General features: G+C 34.7%; 1 protein-coding gene across 4 annotated transcripts in view; it reads left to right on the top strand.

Moving 5' to 3' along the window:
- The window catches only part of faf (ubiquitin carboxyl-terminal hydrolase-like faf), a 1,099,079-nt gene that overhangs the window by 975,784 nt on the left and 107,144 nt on the right, over positions 1-16,151 (top strand). For all 4 annotated transcript variants that reach the window (XM_090401226.1, XM_090401227.1, XM_090401224.1 and 1 more), the window contains one exon: positions 146-249. In XM_090401226.1, the coding sequence (XP_090257352.1) occupies positions 146-249 (104 nt within the window). The remainder of the gene's footprint in view (positions 1-145; positions 250-16,151) is intronic.

The following is a 16,151-nucleotide window of genomic DNA, read 5'->3' as shown; positions in this document are numbered from 1 at the left end:
ATCTTTAACTTCTTACATTTTTTTATTTATTTTATTTTTTTTTTATTATAACTTCTTATATTATAGCCTCAAGTGCTGATGCACCTTTAAAAATCAAAGCAATAATGCCAGTAATGATTTCTTACTGTATACTTTTTAATAATAGGGACAAGCTCCACTTCCTAACCCGCATGCAGGAGACCAAGTTTGTCCAGAATATTTAATGACAATACAACAAGAAGTTGCAGATATGTTATACAACAAAGCAAGGTTAGTTTTCAATAGTATATGCTGAATGTGCACATTATATTGATGTTAAAAACTTTATATATAATTTTTGGTATCTTATGTTAGAAATATAAGATATTAGTGTATCCCATCTTCCCTTTTTTATTCCATCTTTTATTTATTTAGGCTTCTTATAAACCTGCTTAGTGTTTATGCTAGGGAAGTTAATTCTATCTGTATTGTCTGCTATGTTTTGAAAATTGCATGTGTTCTGGTAGGTTTGCCTGTTTTGTGGGGGCAGGGAAGGGGAGGATTCCAGGAGGGAAAAACTGATAAATGTTCTTCATTGTTGGTACTGACTGAGCTTTGAAGACGCCTGATACTATCGTAAAGTTATTGAACTACTGATCAAATATGTACAGCTTATGATGGGGTGGGGAAGGGGTGGGATTAAAACATGAATCTTGTGGAATGAATAGCAAAGCCCAATGAAAACACTAAAAGGCACAGTCAGGGCGGTGATGATTTAATGTGAAACCATTGTGCTACTTATTTGCAGCATAAAGGACAATGTGAGAAAGTATTATGCTTGATCTCTAAAGAAGTGGCATAATGGTGTTCTGAGAGCATTACCATAAAAAAATAAATGTGATAATAAGTTATAAAAGCAGTCTAGGAAAGAAAAATATTGAAAGTTCCTGGCAGGATATAAGCCTGGTTGGCCAGTGAATAGTCTGTCGGTTCTCCAATCAACAAACTGTGGGTTTGAATCCCATTGTGGGATGAATGTTTGTGAAGGTCTTAAACTGTTTTAATTGCTGCTCAATATGAGACACCATGCTTTAAAGGCCATCAAAAAATTATTTCTAATCTCTTAAACTAGGGAACCAGATTAGCAACCCCTTATCCCAGTGATATTCAAATTGTGTTTACTGGAACCCAGGGGTTCTGCAGAGGGATCCACCAAACTATATTTAATAAAATTCCAATTTTTGTTGTTGTTTTTTTATATTTTTAATCCAATTTCTTAATCACTTGAACAATTATAATACTATCTTTTAAATAATGGCTTCACACATGTTAAGAAAACTAGAATTAATTAAATACTCCTATATATTTCACTCAATGTAACATGAGCATCATTCAGTTTGAAGGCAGAATTGGCTAAAATAGGAGCACAAGATCAAGTCATACAGCATGTGCATACTTCCATGTGTATTGGTCACAGCTGTGTGAGTAGGAAAAAACACTCTTAAATCCCAGGGAAACAGGTATAGTTATGTAATTTAAAAAAAAAAAAAAATATATATATATATATATATATATAAAACATTTATTTAATTGTAATTAATTTCCAGAACTGAGAGATAGGCATACAGTCTGTTCGATTAAGATTAGTGCAGTGGAGTAGAGTTTAATACAATTTAGTGATCAGGCTAGGGTAAATGATTAACAAACATTTAGATCCATCTTACTTGTGTATTGTCATGTAGCTTGTATCTTGTACATATTATGTTTTCCTGATGATGACCTCAATACAGAGGTTGAAACAGCAAATGTTACTTTCTTAATGACAAGTATTACTCTAACGTGTGTTTTTGTCTTCATAAATTCTTCACTATGAATGCTGACCACCATGTAACCTTTAAAGAAAGAACACTCAGGAAGATTTTTGCCAAAACATAAGCAGTATTTTCTTATGTCCCTGAGTTACTTGTCCTAAAATGCAAAGCAGAAAAACAAGAGATTTTGTTTTCTTTGAAAACAGTACTGAAGAATACATCAGGCCATGCACTAAAGAATATATGAAAAATGCTTTGTTAAGTGCTTTCCAACTACTGTTGGATCAGAGAATATCCATTACGAAATGGTAAAACATCTGTTACTGTCACTTGTGGATTAATTGCTGCACCTTTGCAACAGCATGATTTGTGAAAGCGTATTTCTGGATACCTCTCAAAATGCTATTTATTGCCTTTCCAATCTTGCACAGGTAGTTTCTCTGATAAGCTGCCTGCACAAATTGCAGAAAAAAAATGGTTTCTAGAGGGAAACAACCTTTTTTTCCAGAACAATATATAGCTTCCTCAAATATCATTCTATAACTGATCATCTAGTCTGGCTAGAATCATCCATTTAGGCAGGTGACTTCCTAAAAATGCAAGCTCATATCAGTATTTTTTATATGGAAAAAGCTTATGGCACTGCTTGGAGATTTGGAATATTGAAAGATCTACACAATTCTGGTCTCGGATGGAATCTCACTCTTTTTATCCAACTGAATCTTCCAAGTCTGAATGGGAACTGCTATCTTTTTCTCTCTCTGGACTGTATAAGAGGAGGGAGTCCCACAAGGTTCAGTTTCAAGTATCACACTTTTTGAAGTCGTGATTAACTCAATAACCAAATAACTTTAATGCCCTCTGTGTAGATGACTTTACCATTTTTTCTCATTCATATAATATGTGGGACACAGAAAGATAGATGCTGCAAGTCATTAACCATCTTTAAAATGGGGTCACATTTTCACAGCACAAGACAGTTTGCATGCATTTTTGCTATGGAGGTGGTCTTCATCCTTATCCTGAACTTAACTGAACTCACATTAGGACAAATTTTTGATCAGTTGTGCTTGAAGGCGAAGTTCTTTGGACTTGTATTTGAAAATAAACTCAGTTTCTTCTTACACATATGCCATTTGCAAGATTAGTGCCATAAAACAATGAACGTCTTTTGAACTCTATCTTCTACCTCTTGGTATGCTGACAGATGTTCTTTGCTTATTGTACTGACACTGATTAGTTCAAAACTTAATCAACTTAAGTTTTGAACTGGCAAAGGCATACACTAATGGGTTCTAAGTGTATGCCTTTGCCAGAGACAGTGTTCTGCAATGATTAAGCCCTATCCATGATCAAGCCATAATAACTGCAACTGGAGAATTTCATGCTTCGGCAATCCCCAGTCTGTATATCAAGGCAATTTATTATTATTATTATTATTATTATTATTATTATGTGACACCTCCAGGGAATCCAAAGACTCTTCAAGGGAGGGCACCTACTCTACAACTCTCTGTATACCAACTACAACAGATTACAACTACCATCATCATCTACACCAACACCATCTTCAATACAAATGAATTGCATTTATTGTTTGACATTGACAGCAGTCTCTGTCCCTGCTAAATCCCATGCAGACAACTGTTTTTTCTCCATGGTTGGTGAATCTGTACAATATCCATCAGACTGCCATATGATTGGGTTTGCAGACAAAAGCTCATACAAGCTCTAAATGTTGGGGTAGATAACATAGCATAGATGTCATCAAATGTACTACTGTGCATTCGTACATTTGATAACATAGCATAGATGTCATCAAATGTACTACTGTGCATTCGTACATACTATTTGTATCCAAATTTGTATCAGGCTACCCAAATATTCCACATCTCATGTCATCTACCATCAGTTCTTTCAAGCTCATAGAATTAAATACTCTGATTTTGTGCTGTTTATGCTGATGGTTGAAAATCAGAAGCCATAGTGGAATCTTCTTCTTTATCTGCTAAAGTTCTCACTAGAATGTAAAAACTTTACTGCCCAGCTGTATGCTGTTGTAAAAATAATCATAATTTATATTTATGAATCTTTTTACAATTATTTCTCTATGTTGGTGTATATCATTAGTTTTGGTTTCGTAACACGTATATCTGCACATGCATTGTGCCCGTTATTGATATTATTGTTGTCAAAACAAAATGGAAAGCATCTGAAATTTTGATGTACTTAATAGATTCTGATAATTGTGTTACTTTCAATCTTTTTATTGTAATTTAAAACTGGTAAGTGTTGAGATATTTTTTGTGGTTTGTGAAATTCTCGTCTCTAACGAGACATGTCGGCCATTATACGTAACTTCTTACCATTTATACGAAGTTCACATGCTCGCTAAGGAGTTTGATGGGTGATTGACAGCTGACAGAGAGAGAGCATTTGGTATCATAGTAATGGAGGAAAACAAGTAGAGAGCTAATGGAAATTTGAGAGTGGCATCCAGAAAATTTTGTTCTTGGGAAGTTTTGAAGTTTCACGTGACAGCTGGGAGAATATTAATAGAAGAGTCCGCATAGGAAGCGTAGAACCGTGTCTTTAAACTGGAGGAGTTGAGACTGTCAACAATTATTTAGTAAATAAAAGAAGATATTGCAATGGAAAGTTTCATCTTCTGTTTTAGGGACACTGGATTACTGTGGAAAAAGCAATTGGTGATATTTGAAACTCTACAGTGCCTTAACATGAAGAGCTCAACTTAGATGTGTTGTTTATGAAGTAGTAGAAGAAACTTCTTTCTGTGGTTAAAAATAAATAAATAAATAAAATTGTGTGACAAATAGAACTACAAGAGGTATGAATATTTATACTTCAGTGAGACAGAAATAATAATATTGTATGCCACTTAACAGAGATAAAAAAGTATCCCATAGAAAAGAAGAAGAAAATGTTATATTTTCAGAAAGGGCCTAACAAAGAAACTGACTCTGGCGAAAGTTTTTGTTGTTGGGAAAAAAAACTGTTTAGTCTGGTATATGTCAAACAATCGAGGAATAGATTGAGTCAGAGAATGAATGATTTTAATATTTTTGGATAAGAAAATCTCTAAAGTGTAGATTTATTTTAGAAGGACTTGGATCCAGTTAATTTTGTGGTTATTTATGTAATTTTATTTAAATATATATAATGTTTTAGTTTCATTAAATGTGTGTGTGTGTATTATTTAGTCTTGAGTCAATGATTTTCTGAATTCTAAAAGAAATAGTTAAAAGTCATTGCACCAATTGGAATTGAATTTTTGTGTAATGAAGAAACACTCAGATTATAAAAAAAAAGCAATTTACAGAGATGATAAAAATAAATTGTTTACAGAGACAGTAAAGGATTAAAATAAACAATGCCGCAGCTAAGTTTTTTTTAAATAACTGAACAGCTGATTACAATAATTAATAATAATTACACTGTGAAGCTTGCATTAAATTACATCAGATTGCATCACTAGCAAAAGTGTATAATATATGTACAGATTCATGGAGTTCTCTATGGGCAATATAATATCTAGAGCCACAAAAACATCCCAGGCTCTCTTATGTTTTCTCTCGGTTATGGAAGCTACACTTGCATGTACACTTTCTTTTGGATTCAGAGCCACTTTGTGATTAAGGGAAATGAGACTGCAGATACTGTGGCTTGGAGCTCTTTTCTCAAGCTTTTATCCCACTGGCGGTCATCATAGAATAGAGAGACATTATAGAATAGAATAAGCATCTATTCCAGGGTTTCTCAAACTTTTTCTACGACGGAACACTTCACAAATCCTGATATGTTCACGAAACACCTTGATTAGTTTGTAATGTATTAATTAATAATTAATTAATAATTAATCATTAATAATTATTAATTAATTAAATATCAATTAATCCAACATTAAATTAATTTGTGCTGATTTTCATTGACATATCCCATTCTGATCACCAAAAATTTAGTGAATGCAGATTTTTTCTCCTGTGTGCTGGTTTTGTAGGTTAGGTAAATATAAATAAAATAAATGAGTAAATCTAAGCATTAAGAATAAACAATCATTTATTGTCAAATGTTAATTAGTAAAAACAAAACACATAAAAATAGTAAAAGTATATTGCAAATTAAGTTCTTAATGACTCCGATGTTTTGGGGTCTTTGAATTACAAATTCTTTTGATATCAGGCACAATATTAGAAAGTTGAATTCTCATATTTGGTGTAGCGTCGAATCTGTTCCTGGACTTTGATTTGGTTGCAGCATAATATGAAAATCCTGCCTCGCATAAATATGTCGTTGTAAAAGGAAGTAAAACAAAAATAGCTAGTTTTGACACGCTTGTCCAGAAATCATTTATTGGCAGTTCCTTGTATTTTTGTTTTAAATCAGAGTCACTAATTAAATCAATTAGATTTTCATAGTCACTTGTGCTGAAGCCTGCTGGCTTAGCTGTCACTGTAAATGGATTCAGAACCCAGGAATTGTTCTCACTGGATTTTGGAAAATATTGCAAATGGGTTGATTGTAAGTCATGCAAGTGTTCTAAAATTACATTAGATATTTCTTCATTTGCTTTAGAATTTATTTCAGTCAAAAATTCATGCAAGGTGGGAAAACAATCAAAATTATTCCGTTCAACTTAAAAAATTATTCCTATCAAAAGATGCAATTTTATCTCTTGTATTAAAAATTGTAATATTCTTTCCTTGTAATGATAAGTTAATTTCATTGCACTTTGTAAAAATATCTGCCAGATACGCAAGACTCATCAATCATGAAGAATTTCTTAATAATTCAATAAAATTTTGTCCTAAATTATATGACATCAAGAAGACCAACGCACCACGAAGTTCAAAAAGCCTCAATAATGCTTTTCCTCTGGATAGCCATCTCACTTCGATATGTAATAAAAGTGCGTTATGTGCACTACCCATTTCATCGCACAAAATTTTAAATAATCTGGATTGAAGTGGTCAAGATTTTACATAGTTGATCATTTTTTTGGCTTCATCCAAAATAGCTTTTAAATATGTACGAATTCTTTTTGTTACTAGTGCTTGTCTATGCAAAACGCGATTCCTTTTGGTGGCTCTTGTAGCTACTTGCAGGATACGTGTTACAACTCCCTTCCTCTTTCCTACCATTGCTTGAGCACCATCTGTACAAATATCAATACTTCTCCCAACTGATTTCCTGTTTTGCAATATAATTATTAATACAGTTGAATATATCTTCTCCGGTAGTTTTTTCTTGATGATATTCGAACATGAGTAAATCTTTTTCAATACTTTTATCAAATATGTAACAAACAAACACTAGTAATACAGCGAGTCCTGCAACATCTGTAGATTCATCCATTTGCAATGAATATTCACTGCAGTCTAAGTCGATGTATTAGCTCTTTTTCTATGTCAGCAGAAAGATCTTTGATGCAGCGTGAAACAGTATCATTTGATAATTGTACTGCATCTATTTTTTTAGCAACCTGCTCGTTTAACATGCATGATACAATGTCTTTCACACAAGGCTTAATGAGCATCTCACCAATTGTATGAGCTTCACCATGAAGTGCAATGCGGTAACTCACGCGAAAAGACGCCTTTATTGCATTTTCAGTTGTAGCAATTGTAGCCATTTGAAGTTTAGATTTTTCTAGCAAGTCATGTCTTCTCTTAAAAAAATGTATATATTTTCCTTTGTAATCAGTGTGTTTCATTTCGAAGTGCCTACGAAATTTAGCTGGAGCCAAAGAACTGTTTACTAGTATTTTATTACATAAAACATCAGGAGTATGTGTATTGCCAATACACGTAAATCCATAATTTAAATAACTTTCATGGTACTTCCGTTTTGGTCTGTTCTTAGATGACTCTTGTTCTTTAATATTAGCTTTTGAAGAAACCACAGTTTGCAATTCCATATCTTCTCCAATCATATGAGTAGATGTGTCAGCAGAAGTACTTGCTCCTCCTTGTGTTAAAGTTTCTGTCTTTAAACAAGAATCCATGGGTATTTTTTCAATAATATTCAAATTCCAATATTTGTCAGAGCTATAATAAAAACAAATAGAATTGTGTTGTAAAGGTAACTTTAGTATGAAAAACAATAAGATTATAAATAAGAAATGTCGAATAATATAAAAGTAAATGAATAATGCAAAATAGTAAAAAAAGACTGCAACACACAAAAGTAAATATGAATTGTAACAATACTTGTAAGAAAAGTACTGAACCGTGTCGAATAATGTAAAAGCAATTGTAATAAGAATGATTTGATAAAATATTCAGTAACAAAAATTAAACAGTTTGAAATAAATCAGATATTAATTATAAATTTAGTTAAAAGAGCAAGAAGAATTCTTTTTTTTTTAAAGTCTCCTCGCCTACTCCCTATATACAGGAATAAAAAGGCGTTAGCTGATTTTTTTTTTTCTGAGGGCTCGCTCCCAACAAATTTACTCGTAAATACTTTTCCAAATTTTTTTAAAGTTCATACATTAACATAAGTATTAATAATTAATTATGGCATAATCATAAAGAGTATTAGTACACTTATGTATACGGTGTGGCATGTTGACAAATATAAATTACATTTAAATTAGTTATCAATCACTGGACTAATGAAATGTTGTAGCATGTCGTAGTTTATTCAGGCAAACATCATTAAATTAATTTGTGCTGATTTTCATTTACATTTCCCATTCTGATCACGAAATATATTTATCATCATCATCATCATCATCATCAGATTCCTGCCATGTACCCTCAAGGGGTGTACAGGATATGATAGTACTACATGAAAAGAAATTACATCATTATTAATTTCCTATCTACAATTTTCCTCCAAATCAGTCTGTTACTTGTCAAGACTCCAACATTATCAGATCTTATATTTCTGTCTTCTAAAGCACTTTGTACTGTATCAATCCACCTATATCTTGGTCTACCTCTGGGTCGTTTTGCTGCCAACCTGGCAGAGAACACTTGTTTTGCTAATCTTTCCTCTCCCATTCTGTTTAAGTGACCATACCACCTGAGATTAGCTCTGCTAACACATTCCTGGATGCTGACAATGTCAAGTTCTTTCCTAATATCCTCATTTTTAATATGATATAGCCATTGATGCCATCTGTTCATGCCTATAATCTTTCTCAGGACTCTCATATATGTTGTCTCTAGTCTTTGGTCAAGTGTTTTACTTCTGACCCAGCTCTCAGATCCATAAGTTAAAACTGGTTTGAACACTGTCTTGTATACAGCTAATTTAGTGTTCCGACTAATTTCTCTCTTATTCCATATGAATTTATTCAATTGACTTCCCACCATACCAGCTTTGCTGATTCTGTTGTCTATTTCTATATTTAATTTACCATCTTCAGTAAAAATCGTGCCTAAATAGCTGAAATGTTTTACTTGTTCGACAGGTTCTCCATTCACAACACAGTTGACATTTTCAATGATTCTGCCTATTTTCATTGTCTTTGTCTTTTTATTGCTGACCTTCATACCATATCTATTACAACAGCTATTCAATTTAGTCAGAGAATCTTGCAGACTTGTAGCGGATTTATTTAGAAGTATAACATCATCCGCATAAAGCAAAGAGCTGACATTAAAATCTCCAATTTTGATATCATGTTTAATACCTTTCCTTCATAATATGATCCATATAGATAATGAATAACAGAGGGGATAATGTAAATCCTTGTCTCACACCAGATTTAACATTAAACCATCTTCCTGTACTTCCTTCAATTCTAACTGCTGACTTACAACTCAAATAAAGACTAAGTATTGCTTGATATAATGCCCCATTGACATCATATAACTGCAGTGTATCGAATAGCTTCTCTCTTGGCACCTTGTCATATGCCTTTTCCAAATCGACAAAACTTAAATACAGATCTTTGTTATATTCCCATGCTTTCTCGACTCTTTGTCGTAAAGTGAAGATCTGATCCTGACAGCCTGTATTTGGCCTGAATCCAGCTTGTTCTTCACCAAGCTTTTCTTCCACAATTCTTCTCAACCATTTCTCAAGTATACTTGCATAGATCTTGCCAGGAACACTCAGTAGGGAAATACCTCTGTAATTCTCACATTCAATTTTATTTCCCTTTTTATATATGGGTACTATGAGAGTTCTACTTCAATCATCGGGAATTCGTCCCTCTGTCCAGGCTTTCTAAACTATGCAGTGCAGCCACTGTAACACTCTTATACCACCATACCTCAGCATTTCTGGTCGAATATCATCTACTCCTGCTGCCTTTCCACATTTCAAGCCTTTGATGGCTTTTTCTACTTCAAGTATGGATGTGTATTCCTGACTGCATGCCTGGTCAGTGATTTTTACCACTGTGCTATCATCACTGCTTGTTTCATTTAGCAGTTTTTCAAAGTAATTACTCCATACTTCAAGGATATCTTTTTCTCCCGTTTTCATGTCACCTTTATCATCTCTAATTCCTTTTATGGCACTCTTTCCTCCATTCTTAAGCTTCTTCAACAACCTCCAGAATATTTTGCCACCTTCTTGATATTTATTTTCTATATTCTTGCCAAAGTCCTCCCATGACTTTTGTTTAGCTAGTTTTACACAGTGTTTAGCATTCTTGCATTTGTCTCTATATTCTCTAAGAGCACAAGCTGACTTATTTGACAGGAACTTTTGGTATGCTTTCTTCTTTTCCTTCACTGCCTCTTTAACTTCCTGTGTCCACCATGGAATTCCGATTTTTCTCTCCTTACAGACAACCTCACCACAAGCCTCTCTGGGTGAATCAATCAATGTTTTCTTCAGGACTTGCCACTGAATCTCCAAGATTTGATTCCTGTTCTCAAACTCTTTCATTTTTTCTTCAATAATCTTTGTGTATTTTAGTCTACAGTTCACATCTGAGAGCTGCTCAACTTTTATTCGCTTTAAAACTTTCTTACATGTTATTCTTTTCAATATTAAATTCAATTTTATCCTGCTCAAGACTAAATAGTGATCACTTCCAATTTCAAATCCTCTGTACACTCTGGTGTCCTGCACCAGGGAGAAAACATCACTATCAACAATAACATAGTCAATGAGACTTTTCTTATTCCTAGCCTCTTCTCTCCATGTGAATTTGTGCACATTTTTATGTTGGAACATGGTGTTAGTAATAACCAGTCCATGTCCTGAGCAGAAATCCAACAGATATTTGCCATTATTATTAGCTTTGCTCTTTTCCCCAAATTTTCCCAAAATATTTTTGTATATCTCACAATCATTTCCTACTCTGCTATTTAGATCCCCAACAAGGACCAACTTTTCATTTTTCATTGTGTCAGTTGCTTTTTCTAAAGTGTCAAAAAATTCCTCCACTTCTACCTTAGTAGAACCTTCTGTGGGACCATAGGCACAAATAAGTCTCATTGTCCAGTTCCGCATTCTCATATTTGCCCACATTACTCTACTTGAGTCTGACTGCCATTCAAGAAGATTAGCCTCGTATTTTGTGTTGAGTACTATTGGTTGAGTAATATATTTATAATATTATAAGTATTTACGAGTGAATGCAGACTTTTTCTCCTGTGTGCTGGTAGTTTTCCCCTCCTTTTGTATATCCTGGAGATCTTTGTAGGCTTCAGGTGGATGACTCACTATCTGTTCCGTCACAAACACCTTCAATAAGAGATTTCTCAATACCAAAATTAAACAATGTGCCTTGTCTCTTATTCATATCAGATTTTAACTCTATATTCCTATTACTTTTAAAAAAATCACGGCACTCCGGTTTCAGAACAAGCACTTACACACTGCAATACGAACTTGCGAAGAAATTATTCAGTGGTAATAGATTTGAGAACCGGTCAGCTGATTGGTCACTGATATTTGCAACACAGATGTTATTTCGTTCAGTTTTGAGAACACTCCGTCCATTATTGTAATCGGCTTGCAGGCAATTTTTATGATCGGTCATAAATGGCGGTATTCTCTTTCCTGATTGTTGAAAGATTTCAACGTGTGAAAGTTAACAATAATTCATGAATACTTCCATGTTTAAAAATATGCTGCTTGATCACTGACATTTGCAACACAGATGTCATTTCCTTCAGTTTTGAGAACAGAAGATATGACACCAATTGTTGTAATGGGCTTGCAGGCAATTTTTATGACCCATCATAAACAGCAGCATTCCCTCTCCCAAATGTTGAATGGCTTTCGATGTGTGAAAATTAACGATACACAGATGTTATTAGGTGTTCTGGGTCTGAGCTTTTCGACATATTCACGAATATTATTCTCCTCAGGATATTTTTACTATAAAATATTTATTCATGAAAAATGCTTGGGAAACTAAAATGACAAATTTCAGAACTTCTCGCAGAATACCTATTCACCTTTCGCGGAACACTCTAGTGTTCTGTGGAACACAATTTGAGAAACCCTGATCTATTCAATCATCTGCAAACAGCTGCATATCACTAGTTAAATCCATCCCAATATCATTAATATACAAATTCAACAACAATGGTCCCAAAATTGACCCCTGCAGTACACCTCTAGTGACGTTCCTCTTACGGGATATCATACCCTCGTATACAATTTTCTGATACATATCTGACAGCCAGTAACCGATCCAACTCAGAAGTCTGTTATCTAGTCCCATCTGTTTCAATTTATTTAACAGCTTGACGTGTGGTAGTCTATCAAAAGCTTTTATGAAATCGAAATACACTGCTGTATATGCATGACCCCTGTCCAAGACATTTGTCACCATGTTATAGTGCATAAGTTAATAAAACCTGATAACTCCCTTTAACAAATCCATATTGGTAAGCACAGAATACTGCTGTTATTAACCCATTTCTGTATCCTACTTCTCACCAATCTCTAGTACCTTCACCTCAACTCCAGATATACAGATTAGCCTATAATTTTATGCCACAGCCTTATCACCACCTTTATGCACTGGAACAATTTTATCTTCTTTCCACTCACTTGGAACTGGTGCTGTCAGGTATGCCAATACTACTGCCAATTCCCTAGAATATTCCCTTAAGATGCGTGGCATTATGTCATCAAATTCTATTGCCTTATTGACATAAAGTTTATTTATTTCCTCAATTACCTCCACTCACTCACAATCAAGTCACCCTCTCCTACATCCTCTACACTTAAGTTGCTCATGATTCCACCTGATGAAGATGAAACTTGCTTATAAATTGATCACTGAATATCTCAACAATATCTTCTGCAGAAGTTACCATTCTACCACTTTCATCCATTAACATTATCTTTCATTCTTCATTCTTCCTTCTACTTGCCACATATCTGAAAAACTCTATGGTTTTTCTTTGCCTGATTTGCCAATTTCTGCTCATACTTTTGAGCAGAAATTGTTTACTCTATTAAATGATTCACTCTCCTGACTTGTTCATTATACCCTTCATGTAACTGATTATTATCGTTATTCTTCTTGTTCTGCCTCCAGAGTATCTTCTTCCAGATTTCATGCTTAAGCCCCTCATTCATCCATTTCACACCTACCGTATTCAGCCTTTTGACTTTCAGAGTACATTGATGCTGTTATGTATTTCTTTGTCAGTTCCCAAGCAGCATCTGTATCCTTACCACTCAACTCCCCATTCCATACTATAGCTCCAAGCTGTCTCCTAAGCTTGTCATAATCACCAGCCTTGTACTTCCACATATATCCTTTCCTCACAGAAGTCTGCATATGGCCAGCCACAACACAACTTATCACTTCGTGATCACTCTCACCAACTGGAGAAAAGTGCAAAACCCCACTCACAGTTTCATCTTCTGATGAAATAATCAGATCTAAAACTTGATCTCTGCATTCCCTCCTTTATGCTACCTGAGACAGTTTTCTCCCAAGAACTAGAGAAAGTCATTTTCCTTATTCCCAAATTCTATCTCTTCAATCCAATCTATACTGCCATAATTAAAGTTGCTCATAATAATTACCCTTCCTTTGTTCACTAATGAAAGTTGTTTTTACATTTCTTCTCAGCCCTCAACATTCCCTGGCCTATGGCAACATTCAACTAAATATTCTTCCTGTCAGCCACCACCTCTCACCACTCTGCCACTATTTCCCTCTTTCATGTTGACCTTATGTGGACATAATTTCCCTACTATCATCAGCAGCACTCCTTCTCCCTTTTTGTCCTTTCTATCCTTGCAAAAAATACTGTATCCTTCTATTTCTATTCCCGGGATGTCATCTTCATTCAGCTATGTTTCACTTATTCCAATGATTTTGGGGATGAATGAACTCAATCAGCATGTATTTGTAAACAAACACAGCAGTTCATTTTTTGGTCTATAGCCAATCATGTCCAAGCCACTTGTTGATTGTGATTTCCTTACCACATCTGCCCTTGCCCAATCGCCTTTATTACCACTTACCAGATATATCAGTTCAGTCTTAACTTTTTCACCCACATCACAATATACTTCATGTCCATACACACATTCACTGCTACTTTCAACATCTACTCTCTCTATGCCATGTCTCCCTGTCCACCCAGGCTACCCTTCCCCCATTTTCCTGTTCCTCTTACATTCCCATTCTCTCTGTATGTCTTCTGTTACAATTACTGTTTCCACTGCCGATCACTTCTGCTTCTTCAATGCCACTCTGCTGATCTTTCACTTCATCTCTTACTTCTGATCTCTTGCTTGCACCACACACACACACACTGCACTTCCATCTAGCAACTTCTCCAGTGCACTCACTCCAAAGCCATTCAAGTGTAACCATTACGCCTATGTAATTCCATTCTTCCCTCAAACACATAACATATATCCACAAACTGTACTTCCTTCTCCTTGCACACCTTCACAAGCATGCCATTCACGATTCTGGCTCTCCATTCCAACTCATTATCATCATACCAAATGAGTATATATATATATATATATATATATATATATATATATATATATATATACACACATACATATATATATATATATATACACATACATATATGAGTGTATATATGTATGTGTTTGTATACAGAAATGATTATGCAATGCTGAATGCAGTTTCACATATTTCAAATCTGAATGGGTTAGTAATGACATTAAATAAGAGTAACTGTGGATCCAAGGCAATGTTGAAATGCATATACATGAATACCAGAAGTATCAGAAACAAAGGAGAGGCGTTTTAGACATTGACCAGCTCGACTTGGCCAAAAATTATAAGCATCAGTGAGATATGATTGACAGAAAATGATATAATTTCAGGGACAGAATGTAAAGTGCATTGTATTTACTGGGAGGATAGAAAGAATAGAACAGGAGGTGAGGTATTGCTGATGATAGCTTAAAAACTTAAACCAACAAAATTAGATGTTACAGGATCTTAGGTCTTGCTGAAATGGTTCATTTGAAGTTATCTGATACAAAATAGATATCAGTGGACACAATATATTGTTGGTTGCTGTTATAGGCTAGTGCATCCACATGAAGATGCCATACATTGTCAGATTAGGGGGGCATCTGACAATTTGGGACTTAAATTGTAATGCAGCCAGTAAGAGACAAAATGATTATGGAGGGATGACTTTAATCACTGCTGATGGTAGGTGGCAGAAGCAAAAGAAATACTTGAGATGCTGAGTGATTGTGATGGAAATTTTACAGTAGCTGATGTGACAGACTGATGTGAGAATTGAATTATGTGAAGAGGTGCTCGGTGTATTGAAAAATATCTATGTCAATACATCAGTATGACTGGACATGTCAGCTGGTGTGTTATGTGAATATGCAAGAGAACTGGCAGTGCCTCTTATGAACTTGTTCAATCTAAGTCTCAGCCCTGGCAAGGTGGAAAGAGGGTATGATCATTCTGTTACATATACAGTATGCCTGATAAGTAATGAGACAATTATTATATTTTGATATAATAATTATCAAATATCAAAATAAACAACAATATTTGGAATTGTCAATTACACAGATTCAAAATAATCTTCCTCCAACGTCACACGATGTTTACATCTGTTATACAGGTATTTGAAGGCATGGTGAAAATCCTGAATGGGCCTCCTTCAGTCTCTGGACACATTATGTTGGATGGCCTTACGGGAAGAGGAGAAGTCTGCAGGAGCCAAATCTGGCAAATAGGAGGGATGTTTGATCACACAGATCAACTTCAAAGCCAGAAACTGCTTCACAGGTAGTGCACAGTGCAGGCACATTGTCATGCAACAGAAACCAATTGTTGTTGTGGAACAATTCTTTTCTGACACGTCGCAAGCAGGTGCACAGACATTGCATTACTCCTAAATAATACTGACTGTTCACTGTAGTGCCATCAGGAACAAATTTGCAGTTGATAATTCCAGCAGCATC

The sequence above is a fragment of the Typopeltis vanoorti genome, chromosome 12 (genome assembly GCF_054136105.1).
Source record: "Typopeltis vanoorti isolate ZY-2024b chromosome 12, IOZ_Tvanoo_1.0, whole genome shotgun sequence".
NCBI classification, from domain to species: domain Eukaryota; kingdom Metazoa; phylum Arthropoda; class Arachnida; order Uropygi; family Thelyphonidae; genus Typopeltis; species Typopeltis vanoorti.
Note: the sequence above shows the minus strand (reverse complement) of the source record. Positions and strands in the feature narration are given on the sequence as shown.